An 18,208-nucleotide genomic window follows, 5' to 3' on the forward strand; every position below is an offset into this window, starting at 1 on the left:
GACCTCCGAGAAACTGTCACAGGTCACTCTTTAGAATGACCTTTGGGCCCCAGAACTTTCTAGATATGCCCCTGCTCAAGTACGGCAGGAAGTTGCATCTGACAAGAAAGAAAAGCTAATCTGGAAGCAATTCTGAGGAAACTGACATCATGTCTTTAGGGTTTGCAAGTCCCCCCCACACAGCTGTGGTGAAAAACAAAGCCAGTTACTCTCTTATCCACTGCGCTGTTACCTGACGCAGGTTCCTGGTGACTTTCACATCATGCCAGGCATTATCATTAAACTTTCCATTCACAGGCTCCACTAGTGCTTCAAAGGCCCCTGATCCCAAATTAATGACCAGAGAGACAGCTCCATTTTTCAGGGCAAGATTGACATAGTCGGCTGATTTTCCAGTATGAAGCATCAGTCCATTCCTCTGAAGAGTTTTAAAGGACAGAGTTATTTCATCACTGCTGCTTTGAATGGGGTTCTGAGACAAGTCGTAGCAGAAGTATTCAGATCCTTTGAAAGTGGCAATGTATTCTTCTTTTCCTAGAGGAAAAAAGACACAGACTTGCATAAGTAAAGAGGCACACTCTGTAAATCAGCAGCTCTTAACCAAAACAATAACTGCATCACGTCCCAAATGAACTCTGTATAATTAACATCCAGAGCACGAATCATGTCAGAATCAAATAATACTGTAGGTGGCACTAGACTTTTAATAAAACTGCTCAGCTATTGGGCTATCCACTGTAGCAGCAAATGCTGACATTTGTGAAAATTCAATTAATTTTTAAGTAGCACCATAAGAGCTTTGATCAGAGAAAGGAGCTCTGTGATATGTCCAGGGCAAGAATCAGGGGCCATAACTGCATATTGGATGGTTCTACTCTGCTGCTAACAATGTATTCCAATGTCTTTTCAACATTCTCTCCAACCAACAGAAGCATTATTTCTATTTCCAGTGTGATATTTATACTCAAAGATATTTTTTTTAATTAAACATTTCTTTTTTTTTACTTTTTGGGTCACACTGTGCGATGCACAGGGGTTACTCCTGGCTCCTCACTCAGGAATTACTCCTGGCGGTGCTCGGAGGATTATATGGGATGCTGGGAATCGAACCCGGGTCAGCCGCATGCAAGGCAAACGCTCTACCCGCTGTGCTGTCACTCCAGTCCTCTCAAAGATATTCCCTTAGAGGAGTGAAATATATTCACCATTGAGAAACTAGAACAAAAATTTTGGTCCAGGAAAAGAAAAAAAAATAGAAGTTTTTTGGGAGTAAATCACTTTCACATGTCTGTGCATTTCTGTTCTCCCGGGATGGAAGAAATGTTATCAGAAAGCATACTGGGATCTACTAGATGGCAGATTCAATCACTAATCTCACCACACAGCATGCGGGGCTAGCCTTAAGAGGACAGGTGAGGCTTCTAGTAACATCATTACAGGAATAGTATGAAAATAAAGTCTCAGCATTTTTCATATGTTTCTTTACAGTTAGGAGTAACCATGGAGAGTGAAGGTGTCAGATCAAATAATCGCACAGAAATTTGGGAAGAGCAAACATTTGAAGTAAATTTAACCAAAGCAAGATTATCAATCAATATATCCCTCAACTTCGTAGGCTGGTGTCTTTCAGCAAAGAAAAAATAAGACAGTATGATCTGTTACCTGCTTCTAACAAACTGTAAATGTAGAATCACAAGTGGCACTGGAGGATCTTGATTTGTTGTACTGGTATTGTAACATCTTGACTAAACCCACTGGTGGGTTTAGACACCACGAAAGAACTTACTCTGATCCTGTCCATATTTTTTTCTACCTCAGGGTTATTTTCAGTTGCTAGTCTAATAACTTATAATATACATCAGAGTTTAACTCCATGCTTCAGTTTCCTCATACAGGAACCTCACTCCTCAGAGACAGTAAAAGTCCCTAGTGATGACAGGTAGTTGAAAGAGCATTGAGTACGGACCTCAGGGCATTCCTATGAAGGCTGGTCCAGTACAACAGTTCCTGCCTACTTGTAAACAATTAGCAAGGACAAGATAGAAGTCGGACCACATGCAGAGGCAGAATGAGGATGACCATATAAAAGAGTTCCTGCCATTCATGCTCTCAAAATAGGAGTTAATAACCTCCCAAATGTTAAGTTTTGTCTTAATTGTTAGGACTAATGGAACAACCAAACTTGACCTCTGAGAGTTTACAACTCAGGTATCTGTTTTCATTGTCAGTTAGTTCAATGAAGCAAGTGATGGGACACAGAGGATGAGCATAAATACATATTGATGATATACCGAGAAGTGACAACAAGCCAAAATATAAATTTAGATGTGTTTGGCCATTTGCTAGATGTACTGTTGGGGGCAATCATATCTATTATAAAATTTCAATTTCTAGTAACGGTTACTTGCCAACGGCTAAACCTTGAATTATAGTGTTTGCACACCATTCACTGGGAGTCATCATTTACTCTGTTGGTAGTGCTCACTTCGAGTCTGCACCTCTGATTTCAGTGCATGCACCCTTCAGCTACGAAGTGGGCACACATACCCCTGACTGTGAACAGGAGAACACAAATGTCTTTGTGCCACTGGAATCCCAGGTAACAGAGATACTGTCATTGAATTGGGTTGCATGCAAACACTGGGTAGCATTCAATGCATGTGTCAGCAACACGACGCAAACTCGCAGACTCATGCTCACAAACTCACCGGTGGCCTGTTTGTTACCTCATAACCCACACTGCACAATTTATTCATTAATACATACTTTGCTCACAAATGTGAAATGACTGGCTTGAGACAGGTCATTTTCATACATGCTTAAGATTACCGTTACTTTGATTATCTTGATTCTTCCCCTTTGTCTTTCTTTAATGCATTATCTTAATTACCATCATTATCTAATAAATGTCCATCTCTACATGGGAAAATTGCTTCATTTTCCTTTGGTATATATTAATTATATCAGGCTCCTTATTTTCCCCACAGAATTTGTAGAATCAGGTTTCACACTCATTTAAAAATTCATTGTGGTTTTTACAGGAATTTCACTAAAGCAATAAATTCATGCAAACATGGATTTAAAAACACTGATTGCCACCAACTTAAAATACAACAAATTTTCTAAGTATTTTGAAAGCTCATTTTAGTCTTTATATTTTGGCTAATATGATATTTCATCTTGTACGCTAGTGTCTCTTGCCCCTGCTCCTGGCTGTCTTCACCGGGGGCCCCTCCGTGAGGGTGGGTTGAGTTTCCCTCCCTGCCCCGAGCAGAGCACCGGCAGCCGAAGACCTCCAGAACCCAGCCACAGCCATGCTCAAGGCCTCTCTCCACACCTTTGGGTGATCCTCACGCATGAAGGAACTGACAGAGGAACCCAGGTGTGCGGGGCTGAGATCTCCAAGCCTGCTTGGATCAGGACTGGGCCTCTTCTGCCCAGACCCCCCACTTCCCAGTAGCTAGGCAGTCACACCCAGGGACTGCCCCGATGCCGAGTAATCCCATCAACAGCCAGCATCCAGAGACTATAAAACCAAGCTCCCGGAAGACATCTTATAGCCTAGTTCTCCCTCTTAGAGAACCTGGCAAGCTACTGAGAGTTTTCCTGCCCACACGGGAGAGCCTGGCAAGCTCCCTGTGGCGTATTCATATGCCAAATACAGTAACAATGATGGGTCTCATTCTCCTGACCCTGAAAGAGCCTCTGATGTGACACCATTGGGAATGACTAGTAAAGAGAGGCCGCTAAAATCTCAGGGCCAGGACGAATGGAGACATAACTGGGCCCGCTTGAGCAAATCAAGGATCAATGGGATGATAGTGATAGTGATAGTGATAGTGATAGTGATAGTGATAGTGATAGTGACTCTAGTGTACTCATATATCTTTCTTATCTTCCTCTATTAGCTGGGCTCATTTTAGTCCTTTAATTTATATTTTGACTAATATAATGTTGCATCTGATACTCTGGTATGCTCATATATTTTTCTGCATTCCTATGTTATCTGGGCTTTCAACTGCACAGAACTCATATAAGAGACTTGTATTTCTGATCTTACAGAGAAGAATCTGTCTATATTCCACAATAAAATATGACATATGCTGTTTATTTTATATCATTTGACCAATTTTATATGCATACCTTTCCTAGTATCACTGTATCACTGTCATCCCATTGCTCATCAATTTGCTCGAGTGGGTGCCAGTAATATCTCATTCATCCCTCTGACGTTCAAGGTCAGGGAAATGAGGCCCATTATAGTTACTGTTTTTGGCATATTGAATACACCACTGGTAGCTTCCCAGGCTCTGCCATGCAAGATTCTGCATCACTGTCTCCCAGGAGCTTTGTTTTATAGTCTCTGGATCCTATAGTCTAGGGAAGATCCAGATACCATTCCTAGTAATAGTGCCAAACTATTAATCTTTAATAATAGTTTTGATACTTAATTTAAAAAAGTCCTTTTCACATTCTGATCCTATAACTCACCTCTTGCCTAACCCTTTAATTGACAATAGTATAAAGGGAGCTGCAGTAATTTCAATGGTTTTCAACTGCAAAGGGTGTGTCAGTAACAGAGGCAGGGCTGGAAGTTAATGGTTGGCTTTCAACAACTAAAGAGCAAAGTTCAGGGGCTTAAAGACTTTACACTTTAACCTTGTTAGGAGTGAATTCATTATCATTTTAACATTTTAACACACACATTTTAGAACTGCCCAATTCATAATTAGGTTTGACAAATTTACCAGATAATATAACAGTCATGGAGAAAATAGTAAACATTTAAAAATCTTACTGGATGACAAGCTTTGAAATTGAGTATTGATGACCTCTAATACTGTGATATTCCTATTACTTAAGATGCAAATTAGAGCTGGACTCTAGTACAGCATGTAAGGCTCCTGCCTTATATATGCCTGATGAGGTTTATTCCCAGACAAATCCCACTGGGTCACTGGGTGTGATTCCTAAGTACCTTGAGCACAGCTGGGTATACCCCAAAACAAACCAAAACAGATAACTCTTTTCCTTATATATATGTGTGCATACATATACATGGACATCAAAAGACCGAGTGGCCACCCACCAATGAGATGGTCAGACTTCTACATCAAAACCATAAATAAACAATTTGAGGCTCTTCCTGTTCTGGAGAGAGCAGATATCATTGGGCTATACTAACATGCTACAGGGACAAATGGAGACATTACTGGCACCCTCTAGAGCAAATCAAAGATCAATGGGATGACAAGTGATACAAGTGTGATACACACATATACACATATACACACATACACACATACATATATATACATGTGATATATACATGTGTATATATATGTATATATATAAATTTCAGAATATAGGATCACCTTAAAATGTCATAAGTGAGACAAGGGTATACACAGGGAAATATTTTTGGTATATTCTTTATTCACTGATGAATATGTATACTATAATCATATGAACTATGCTATTTTCTACAATAAAAATATGGCTATATTTCTTTAATCCTTCACTTTATACTACACTGCTGGTTTCTTCACCTTAATGGCAAAGTACTTTTTTTTTTTGGCTTTTTGGGTCACACCCAGCGATGCTCAGGGGTTACTCCTGGCTTTGCACTCAGGAACTACTCCTGGCAGTGCTTGGGGGACCATATGGGATGCCGGATTCAAACCCGGGTCGGCCGCATGCAAGGCAAACGCCCTCCCCGCTGTGCTATCGCTCCAGCCCCAAAGTACATTTTTTGCCTACAGGAGACATTGGTTCAATTTGTGGGACCGCAACACAAAATAAAATTCAAAAACCCCAAATCCACGAAAGTTTTCTGCTACATGTTATGTAAATCTTATGCAGAGAGTGAAGAGTCATTGGTGCTTTCCTGTTGAACACTTAAAAATTGGGTCACATTCATTAAAAGAAATGTATCAAATATTATGTGCATATTTATCATCTATTAAAACACCACGCACAATTAGACCCACAGAAATATAGAGAGATCCTTAAAAACTGTCTTTTACATTCAATACATTTTTATTACAACACTGATGAGCAGAGACAATCCAAGCCATCATTGAACAAAAAGCAAAGACAATCTCAGCCTTCATAGAATAAAATGATGTCATTCGAAGACCTACTTTCTTTAAACCTCTTTTCATTTAAAGACCCAGTTCCAAGTATCTATTAACAAACATATTTAAGTGAGGACTCATTATGTATCACTAAATACTTCTGGGATACATAAATTACATACAAATCAATAAAAAAAAACCCAGACCAGTAGAAAAATTAAGTCAAATATTTGCACACTCGATGGCAAAAGAATATTCACATTAAAAGATGTTCAATTTTATTAGTCTTCACACATGCAAATTAAAACTACAGTGAGGTATGAAGACATTCTCTTTAGTGACTAATCTGAAAAAAGACAAAAAGAAAAAGCCCATTTTTTTGTGATGACATAGAACAAGTGGATGATCATATATTTCTGGTGGGAACTGGTTTGTGAAAATATCTGCATTGTATTTATTTGTTTATTACTTAGTTAATTAGTTAGTTAGGACTGGAGAGATAGCAAAGCAGGTAGGGCGTTTGCCTTGCACGAGGCCAACCCAGGTTCAATTTCTCTGTCCCTCTCAGACAGCCTGGCAAGCTACAGAGAGTATCCCGCCCACATGGCTGAGCCTGGCAAGCTACCTGTGGCATATTCAATATGCCAAAAACAGTAACAACAAGTCTCTCAATGGAGATGTTACTGGTGCTCAATCGAGCAAATCAATGAACAAGGGGACGACAGTGCTACAGTGCTACAGTTAGTTATTAGGTCACACCTGCAATGCTCAGAGGTTGCTCCTGGCTCAGCCCTTAGGAATTACTCCTGGCAGTACTTAAGGGACCAGATGTGATGCTGCAGATCAAATCCAGGTTGGGGACATATAAAGCAAGCATCTTATCTGTTCTACTATCTCTGCAGTCCCATTTGGCTTTTTAAAAATGCTAAAGATGTAACTACACTATGATGCAAAAATTATTTTTGCAACTGTACAACAAAAATATACACACAGACCATTAGAATATTTATAGTAACACACTCACAACCATAAGCTGAATGTACCTGAAATGCCAATCAAAGATAGAAATGATAAATAAATTAGTATGTGGTCACTTAATTGAATAGGAAACAGCAATGAGAATATATTAAAACTACATATAATACTCAGGATTCTATTTTGGTATAAACATATTAAAACAAATAAATAAGTCAAGGTAATAGCTACAGATGGACCAGGTAATGTAAACTTATGAGGACTTCGTAACTGTTAGCAAAAGGGAAGATCCAATGTTGCAATTACATGAAGAATTGTCCAGGCAAATTTCTTAAGCCAAGAGAGCCATCTACATTATTGTTATTATTTAGGGTCTTTTCATGTTTATAATCTCAAGTCACATAGGCATAACTATATTTTATCATTCTAGAATTGTTCATCACATAAATCAAAAAATAGAAATGGCATGTTAAAAATAAAAAAACAGACGTTCAAGTGAGAGACTTGTTTCTCCACATTTGTTTTTCTACCCTAGATGTAAAAATCACAAGAATGTTTTGCCAAAAGCATTCCTGACTAAACAAAAGTAGAATTTTACAATACTAAATTCAATGATAAATCTGGTTCTCTCTAACATAAAGATAAAACAAGCTAGAGAAACAGAAATGGACTTTGTTTATTACTGTGTAATTTAGAAATGAAAATAATCTATGAATGATTATAAGAAAAAAAAAGAAAAAAGAAAAAAAGTATGGTTCGTACATTTTTCATTTTAATATTTTCTACCCAATGCAATATTGTGAAACATTCAAAGTTCCCATGTATGAGTAAACATACGTAAATTCTTAAGTAACTACTACTGTTTGTAGAGAGAATTCAAGTTTTATAAACCTTGGATTTTTCAAGATTTTATAGCAATTTAGGTGCACTTAAAGGTAACCAATCTAGAAATAAACTCCAGTGCATTCCACAGCTAATCTTCCAAACAGGGCACTTTTAATGATGCTATACTCTGGGTCATTAAACATGAAAGTCAAAGGAGACATAGATATTGTATAATCCAATGCTTTGTTTCAGTTTACTTTCGGTTTTAGGGGTACGCAGCTTATTGATTACTACTGGAAGTGCTCAGGGTACTATATAAGGTTCGAGGAATTTAATCAGGAATAGCACATGCAAGAGTTTTAAGACCTCTACTATCTCTCTGGCTCCATTTATTAATGAAAGTTAGAGGTGAATAATATGACTGTCTGACTAAAGGGAGTAATAGAGTGAAATTATAGCACTACCTTTTTTTAAATTCCGATCTCATATTCTACTTATTTCCAAATATATCATGAGCATTTATTTGATAATCCAAAGCTGACTGCAACTTAAATTTGACAATGGTTTTCCAAAAGTCAATAAGAATGGTTCATGCATTGAATTATGGGTTACGTTGCCTGCTCACCAGCTAATTTGTAATTTTTAAGTAACTGCAGGTGCTGAGGATCAAATGTGCCATTCCACATGACCTGGGACAGTGGCCAGGAAGTTCTTTTTTTTTTAATTTTATAAGGTGGTTCGAAGTATTTGATTACAGTCAATATTCAAACACCAATCCCACCTTTACAACACATCACCACCAAATTTGGGATGTTTCCATCCCAAGCCCCAATTTCCATCCCAAAGCACAACCTAAATAATATGTTTTGTATTTTCTGTTATGGAAAACTGTCTTTTGATGTGTCACATGGCCATGAGTGCCGGCCAACTGTGTGGGGAACGGCCTTGAGCATGGTGGTAGTTGGGTTCTGGAGGTTTTCCGACTGCCGGGGCTGGGTCCCTTGGGGCAGGGAGGGCTCTCACCTGACCCTCTCTGGGCATGGCCAGAACAGGAAGTTCTGCTCCTGTCATGTGACATACAGGAATAGACAAGTACTCTAGCCTTCACTATGTGAAGCTGAGGTCTGGGGACATGGCTCAGACTCAATTCCCATTTGTTGAATCTATCACAAGATTCTAGAATCTTTCAATCTGGAGTAAAATAGTGACACCCTCAAAGGCTTGGTAAATGAGGACTGTACCAAAAAAATGCCTAGAGGAATTCATGAATCCTTTGAATGGCAATTAAAAATTATTTATAAAATTGTAATTTATAAAGCATGCAAGGCATTTATAGCAGATTTATAGCTCTTCTATACAGGCAGTTCTCATTTATAAAGTAGAGATGAAATAAATAATTTCACGTGTAAAATCAACTTATTATCAACTTGCCCAGGTCCATACACACCAAATAATATGTATTGTCAAGCTTTAGAAGGCAATCAATGGATGATGTTTTCTCCCTAGAATTAGAGCACGTCTGCTTTAACTGTTAAAACCTGTAATTTGATCTATCCAAATACCCAGGCAATGTAGCAATCTGTTTCATTTGATTTTTTTTAAATACAAATGATGACATCTTTGAAGGCAAAAGCTGTGTGGCTGAGAACTTCACAGGGAAAAGGAAAGTGTTGGTTCAAGCAAAAGCGCTTTTACAAACACTGTCATCTCTTAACACATCCTGCTCCAAGCGTGGTCTGGCAGACAGCTTCATTGGTATCACCTACAACTTGTGCAAAGTGTTGAACTCAGGACCGCTCCCAACCCAGAGGTGCAGAATCTATTTTAGTAAAATTCCCCAGGTGAGGTGAGAGCACATTAAAATGTAAGAGTCCTTTTGTTACAACAGATTGCTGTTATTTAGAAGTTCTTCTAAGAACTGTGAAGATGTATGTCTGTATCTATCACCTCTAAGTATTAAAGACACGATATTGTTTTCCTTAAAAGATAAACACCAAATCAGCTTCACTGCAACCCTTCATTGGAACAACAATGTCGTGGGGTGGCAGGGGGAAGAAAAGATGGGAGATGAGAGCAACGTGCAGATGTATCGAATGTCTATTTAACATGCATCCCAGCAGAGTCCAGCCTTTAAATCATTGAAGGTAACCTCTCAATTCTTATTCTCCATGTGTTTCCCCTTGAGGCAATATTACAATCTAACTCTCGTGGTGCTGGAAACTGACTATAATACTCTACTGGATGAACATAAAAGGGGCCCAACTGCCAGAACTGTCTAACAAGTCTTATATTCTCTAGTAATTCATTAGTGAATGAAATCCATGCAACTGCATTTATGACTTTCTAGAACATTAGCTTATCCCTTGCTGCAACTGAGAACAAACTCTCCTGAGCTCTGGATATGATGTGACTCCATTAAAACTAATAGGCTCGGGCTGCTACATTTCTATAGGAGGCAGGTGATTGTACACATTTTAAAAGTAAATAATAGGTACTAATTAGAAAAGTAGACAAGTCAATGTCTCTGTGTTTAAAACGAGAATGTCAATACCTCCAAATAAAGAATTAAAGACAGTGTTTGGCATTCGAGGCATCTTAGATAGAAGCATAGCAAATAAATTTGATAAATCTAATTTATAAATTTGGCTGAGATTGGACACAGTTTTATAATCCTGGCTTCTTACAGGGTTCTCCTAAGATTTGGGACTTGCTTCATTATTTTTATTTCCTTCATTTTTTTTTTGTTTTCATTGTTGTTTTCTCCATTTTTTAGAATCTGAAGGAATCTACTAATTCAAAACAGCAACTCAGAATTCACTAAAATCACTAGAAAGGATGAACATTTGGATTGTAGAACATCATTCTCTGCAAGAAGGGAAGAAAATAAGGTATGTTGGGAGCCTATGGTCTGCCTTTGATCCTAAGACAGGAATAATGTAAAGGACACATGTGGAGCACAAACTTTGCTTGCAGTTGTCTTGGGCTCTGTCCCCACCCTTCATGCACTGCCAGCTCTGCACCCCCCAGCACACAGTGAAGACTTCTTTCAACAGAACAAACCCATTTCCCTACAGTGGGCACAAAACATGCAATGAAATAGACACAATATAAACCAAGCAATCAAAAAGCAGAGCACAGTCTCACTTTTTAGTTTTAAAGTAATTTGATTGGTTACAGCACATTCTGGCCAGATTGAATAATACCACCTCTTGAATCAGTAACTCTAATTCACAATAGACTATTCACTTCTCACAGTGAGAGTTCTTTGTTCTCAAGGAGAGGACACATTTCCAAATTCATAGGCTGTAAATGTCTTTTTCTCCTTTTCCTACTTGCTGTGAGTAAACTAAATACCCTGTTGAGACACATATTTTCTCTTTAAAGATCACTTGCCTTGGCAATAGAGGCCAAAAATAAATATTGTATTTTATACAGTCAATGGTTGACAAAAGTTTCCCCAACCTCCACTCCCTACACTACCCAATTTCCTCGAGCAATTTATAATATTATAAAAGTTAAAGAGATACTCATATTTAAGAGCTTTCAAAATGTCCTTCCTCATTAACCCAAGATTTGCATAGTACTCATTGGCTCTCTACTTACAATGCAATCTAATTTTACATTTTTTATATGTTTGTTTGGGGGCCACACCCAAAGATGCTTAAGACTTTCTCTTGGTTCTGTGTTGAGGGTGTTGGGGATTGAACCCAGTTCAGCTGCAGGCAAGACAAACATTCTACCCAGTATACTATGTCTCTTCTAGTCCTGATACAAATTGTTCCTAATTGATTTTATATTCTAATAATGGTTCACTAGTCAAATTTGAAAACAACAATTTGGTTTAGTCCTTGATTTTATAGATGAAAAAGCTAAAGTCCCAGAAAAGGTGGGACATGACTAAAACCACTCAATTTGCAAATGCCTCAAAATGGAATTTGTATCTGTGACTATGAAATGTGTGTTCTTTCTACTGTCTCATATTGTGTTTTTAGTATAATTTTGGATAGGTTTGACTGATCTGAATTATCAGCTTCCACTTCAGAAGGTAGAGACTATTAATTTTGAAGAATATTAGTCTGTTTTTAATAGTATAACATTAAATCCTAATTTTCTCTCTGTTGCTCTTTCTCTCTCCCTCCTTTTCTCACTCTCTACCCTCTCTCTGTCTCCCTCTTCCTCCCTCTCTCCCCCCTCTCCTTTAACCTCCCTCTCTCTCCCCCCAGCTCCCTCTCCCTCCCTCTCCCTCCCTCCCTCCTCTCACTTGCTCTCTCTCTCTCTCTCTCTCTCTCTCTCTCTCTCTCTCTGTCATTCTGTCTTGCTCTCTCAGAGTCAAAACTGGCTGTACTCAGAGTTGACTTATAGCTCTGTGCTCTGCGATCAAACCCAGGTTGTATGTGTGCAAACAAGTGCATGACCTGCAGAACTATTTCTCTGGCTGCTGATCTCTTTTTTAAGTTCTAGAATTATAAGTTCTAGAATTATAAGCCTAGAATGATAAGTTCTGAAAAAAACATTAAATATAGAATTTTGCTTTTGTTCGGGGGCGATGCCCAGCAGTGCTCAGAGATTACTTCTGACTCTATACTCAGGGACCACTCCTAGCAGTGCTCGAGGTACCATACATGGTGCCAGGGATCAACTCAGCCCAGACCCATGCACTCTAGCCACTGTAAATTACTCAAACCCTAATTTATATCTTTGTATCATAAGAAATTATCATTCTCAGTGAAAATCTCAAAGTAAATTCATCTCAAGTAACCATATTTTCATTGTTTTAAGCTTCTTAACATTTTGATATTGCATTTATATATATATATAGTAAAAGCATTTGATTAAATTAAGCCATTGCAATTTAAAAAGAACAGAAAATGCATTTTTACATTAAATTTAAAATGTTGCCTATGGTATGGAAAATTACCTTATAATTAAAAATAAGTATAAGCTGATCATATACAAATATTTTGATAAGATGCTAATTGCCATTTTGTTAGGGATATTAAGGATTCAATGCCAGGGATCAAACCCAGGATTGTGTAACACATTTGTGTAAGGTATACACCCTATCTCTTACCACACCTCCAGTCAGCGAGTCTGTTTGATTTTTGAGGGGAAGGAAGACGGGCCATGCTAAGGAATACTGGGGGCCTAGTTCTGGCTTTGTGCTCAGGGGCGACCACTGGTGGTTCTTGGGGAACACAGTGTTGGTGCATGCCAGGGGCAGGGGTGATGCTGGGAATTCAAAACCAGCACCCACGTAAAAGGCAAGCACCTTGATCACCAGTTTCTCAGCCCTGAATTCGTGATTTATAACTTGGCATCATAATATTGAAACCACCTAAACAGTCTCGAGCAGCTCGATGCCGGGTTTTGATCCACCATTCAATATTCTCATATAATTGGTCCAATAAATGCCCTATACATTGAGATTTCAGAAGCAACCAAGTGATTCTGACATACACACAAGGTTGAGAATCAACAGTGGAGGAAAATACAGCCCATGCACTTAACGTGTAATAACTGCACCCCTGTGACTGTATGAACTTTTAAAATAGAATGTGACAATAGTTTGTAAGTTTTTTAAGTCTTAATATAAACTTTGACCTGGCTTACATATTCCATAAATAACTAATAAGCTGACAGCATGTTTAAAGTTATAAAATGGGAACACTTCTTAAATGTATTTCCTCTCTTTTATTGGATGGTATTTTTTTTTCAGACCAACCTGTACAAGCATATCATTTCAAGCCGCTGATTTCTTTTTAATGGTAATTATCTACATAACATCACATGAATGACTTGGTTATTCCTTTCGGCGAGTATGTAAAGCAAACACCCGTGTTAATATCACACATGAACTTCTGAAATGAAATATCACCTAAACATGAATCTAGAGATACCTTGCTCCTGATGCAATCACATTTGCCCAAACATGCACAAACCATCAACTAATTAGTCAATTGCTATTTTTTAAATTTAAAAAAACTGCAGCAAGAATGATCAAATGATCACTTTATAAATAAATAAAACTCGAATATTTCATTTTTTAAAAATTGATCCTAGGAACTTTCTATCTTAATTACTATAAAGAACAATGCACTTGAGGCCCAGGCTTTTTAAATTTAATTTAATTTTTTTTTTTTTGCCTTTTCCTTCACAGCCACCAATGCTCAGGGGTTACTCCTGGCTCTGCACGTGGGAATAATTCTTGGCAGTGCTCGGTAGACCAATTGGAATGCAGGGGATCAAACCCGGCTCAGCTGCATGCAAGGCAAACAATTTATTATAAACAATCCAAGAAGACAAATATTCCAAATCCCTAAAAATCAGGCCTTACATAGTGATCTTCAAGTAATGATCTGAATAAAACCTGAGGTTGATGAAAAGAACAGGGAAGCTAAATATTCCACTATGAACAAAAGCAAAGAGATTATGGTCTAAGGATACAACTTCAGAGGGAAATTCTGGGACAAAACAGCTGAAGAAGCAGAACAAGATTCAACCTGGGAAGAGCTAACCAGAGGTGCCTGCAGCCTTCTGTCAGCAAGGGCTCCTGACAGACCCATTTCCTTCCAGTCCTCGACACATCTGTAACTTGACATATCTGCAGGCTGAAATTTTAAGTGTCTCGGTGTCTCGTCTTCTCTGCTTTCTTCCAATAGACAACTGAACAAAGGACTGATTTTGGCTTTCTCTGCAGCTGTGTTGCAATAAACAATCAGCTCAGGATTTTAACCTAGTCAAGGGCTGATTAAAAGCCTCCTCGAAAGGCCTTTCATAATGTCTGCTTGTGTTTTCTTCACGTGTAATTCAATTCAAAGACAAAGGGGTTCTTCCCCCACTTCCCTCCTTTGCTGTTGCTTGTTTGACTAATTAAAAATCAGGAGAAAATGGATGTGTGGGCAGAGGGGTCAAGAGAGAGCATCCCTGGCTCGGGCAGGCCTACTGATTCTCTTTGGGAACCAAATTCCTTATTTTTCTCTCTGTTTGGATTCAGGAAGGCACAGAAGCCGTCCTTCAGCCTTTTTACCACAGGTCAGAGTACCTCCTTACACTTGGCAGACCAAATTCTGTACAAAATGGAAGGGTTTATGCTTCCGAGCAATTCAAGCGCGTGCTCTGGGCTGCCTGAACAGATTGGAGGCCTCTCTTAGGGCAATGTTTGAAAGCTGAAGTTTGAAAGCTTTGAGGTTTTCTTGGCGACTGGGAAGAATAATTTGACTCCTCTTGGAACAAGATCATATTCAGCAGAAAAGATCTGCGCTGCTCAAGGTCATGAACCTTGGCTTTCTTTCGGAGATTCAGTTATTCAGCCATGCTGAGCCTTCAAAGCGTTGTCAGGCGCGGCTGCAGATGTGGCCCAGGAGGCTGCTATGAATGGCTGAGCCCTTAGCATCTCTCCGTCCCTGTCTGCTGTCCCTGTCTGCTGTGGCCTCTACAAATCACAATCCTCTGGCGCTGATGTCTGCATGTGGGATCTCAAAGATCTGAACCAATTCTTCCATGAACCAAGGTCTGTATACAAACAAGTAAATGATTCAAGTTTCACGGGGGACAAATGGGCTCAAACTGATACCTTTCAGATTCCATCAGACTTTCCTGCACATAAAGCTGCCTTTATTTCGTTTACCAGAGTTCCACCAGAACATGTTAAAGATACTTTTTATTCCAGCATCTCTAGAACCTGTATACAAATGGGATGCAACAAGAACACATCTGATATTTTAATGTTATCAGTTCTTTCAACCCTTTCTAGTAAAGGACTTCTTTATCTCATGGCTTTTAAATACCCCATATAATCACATCCTAAACTTCATAAGCACGTGGTCTGTTGCTATACTCCATTCTTCTCTGTACACCTATTGGTAGGCTTCTGTGCCAGAATTAGGACTATTTTAATTATATCATTTCTTGTTACCATTTTAAAACTTTTTTATTAGTCAAACACCATGTGGTACAATTGTAGACTTACAAACTTTTGTGCTTGTGTTTCAGTTATACAATGATCGAGTGCCCATCCCTCCACCAGTGCCCATTCTCCACCACCAATGATCCCAGTATCCCTCCTACCACCCCACCCCATCCACCGCCCAACCCACGTCTGTGGCAGGGCATTCCCTATTGCACTCTCTCTCTCTCCTTTTGGGTGAGGCATTGAGTGGCCATTGTGTTCAGTCTATAGTTTACTTTCAGCCCACATCTACCATCCCGAGCGTATCCTCCAGACCCCCTTTACCTCGTGTTTCTTATTACCTTTTTTCCTGTTTATTTTTGGGTTCCAACCAGCAGTGCTCAGGGTTTACTGTGATTCTACACTCAGATTTCACTCCTGTTGATGCTCAGTGGACTATATGGTCACCTGGGATCGAACCCTCGTTCATTAGCATGTGTAAAGCAACCACCTGACCCACCGGACAATCACTCTGCCTCCTCCAATTACCTTTTAAAATCATGTTGGTAATTTACCTAATTTAATATTCTCGAAAAATTCACCTTTTAGGCAAATTTATGTTTGTATATTGACTTCAGAATGTATTGGTCTGGTTCCTAAATAATGTCACCAAACTGATCATGAGTACAGCTATCTGAATTAATGTATTCATTTTGTAAAATTAATATGATCTTTCCTCTGTATCTCTTGGAGATCCCAGCAAGCTACCGAGAGTTTCCCACCCGCACAGCAGAGCCTTATAAGCTACCTGTGGCGTATTCGATATGCCAACAACAGTAACAACAAGTCTCACAATGGAGATGTTACCGGTGCCTGCTTGAGCAAATTGATGAACAATGGGACGACAATGCTACTGTGCTAATATGATCTTAATACAAATTCATAATTTTACATAAATGAAGGAGAGTCGTTTATTTTTCCCCTATCTCAACTCGGTTTTGTATCTCTTGACAAAGTTATATTTTTTTATGTAATTCTCCAAGAAAGTGGTGGTTTATAATATTTGGTTAATCTTTTTCATATTCCTAAGCTCTTCATGCTGGAAAAATTCCTTAATGATTCTACTTGACTCTTATGCCATGATCATGCCAACTAACAGTATTGGTTGAGAAAAATACTTATTCCTCATATTAGTCTTCTTAACTTGAAAAAGGTACAGAGATTTTACAAATCAGATTTACATGTGCATGTTTAAACCATAAGGCTACATTTGTTTTTATTTATTTGCTATTTTGGCCTCACTGAGCCAGGGTCAGAGGCTATGATGTGCAGTGTCAGGACTTGAACCCGAAACGTAGCTTCAGGCACATGTTAGTCAAGCTCTTTAATCTCTGTACTATCTCACAAGTCCCAAATGACACTAATTTTAGTTAGATGGCAGGGAATATCTCATCACTATCTGATTAGACTATCAAAATAAGACTTCTCAATAAAATAATAATAATTTAACTGAAAATAAGCAAGACATCTCTAGATGAAGAATGCTCATGATGGGAAAGTCAAAATTAAACCATGCGAACACCCAACTCTCAATTTTAAGTTCATATTTTTTATGAGATAGAATAAAACAATCTATCATCTCATTGGAGAACATAGTTTAATCCAGTTTAGATCTTTTTACTTAATCTATCTTCTTGGTTGGAGGGTGTTATTTCTTCATTATTTCTTACCAATAACACCTCCAAGGATTAAAGAAATACATTCAAAATATTAATTTCCATTTTTCTTCCACTATTTCACTACCAAGGTCCAGATTTTAACACATTGCTCAGGAAATTATTTTAAAATGTGTATATATTGTAAAATAAGTCAATTTAAAATGCTGAAAGTATCTATATTTTAATTCACTATTTTTCTTTTATAAGAGCACTATTGCATAAATTTATAGACCGTTATGCTAAAAATAAATGCATCGAGGGTCAGAGCAAAGTTAATGCAGGTAGAGTACTTGCCTTGCACGATGCTGACCTGAGTGCCATCCCCTGAAGCCATATGGTACCCTAAACCCACCAGGAGGGATCCCTGCTCTCAGAACCAAGGGTCAGCCCTGAGCATCGCTGGGTGTGGCCCCCCAAACAAAACAATGATAACATAAAGTGCATCCAATTTAAAATCCCATGTCCAAAGCAGTACTTTTCTTTAAGCCCTATAAAAAAAAAGTGTCTCGATTTTTACTTTGAAAAGTAAATAAACAAAAATAAATGAAAAGTAATAGAGTTTCTCCTCTGGAATTAAAAGCACTGGTATTATCTCCATTTTCCTTCCATATTTTTTTATATATCCTTCATCATTACCTCTGAATCTTTGATTCTTTGCACATCTCCTACTGAAGTGAGAATGCCATGAGGGTTGGGGGTCTTTCCTGGACTTCTCATGCTGATGT

At 38.5% G+C, this 18,208-nt stretch overlaps 1 protein-coding gene across 1 annotated transcript in view; it reads right to left on the reverse strand.

Moving 5' to 3' along the window:
• The window catches only part of NRXN1 (neurexin 1), a 1,268,129-nt gene that overhangs the window by 821,814 nt on the left and 428,107 nt on the right, over nucleotides 1-18,208 (reverse strand). The window contains 1 exon segment of the mRNA XM_055119847.1: nucleotides 233-534. Within this exon segment, the coding sequence (XP_054975822.1) occupies nucleotides 233-534 (302 nt within the window).

Source organism: Sorex araneus, chromosome X, assembly GCF_027595985.1.
Source record: "Sorex araneus isolate mSorAra2 chromosome X, mSorAra2.pri, whole genome shotgun sequence".
Lineage (NCBI taxonomy): Eukaryota > Metazoa > Chordata > Mammalia > Eulipotyphla > Soricidae > Sorex > Sorex araneus.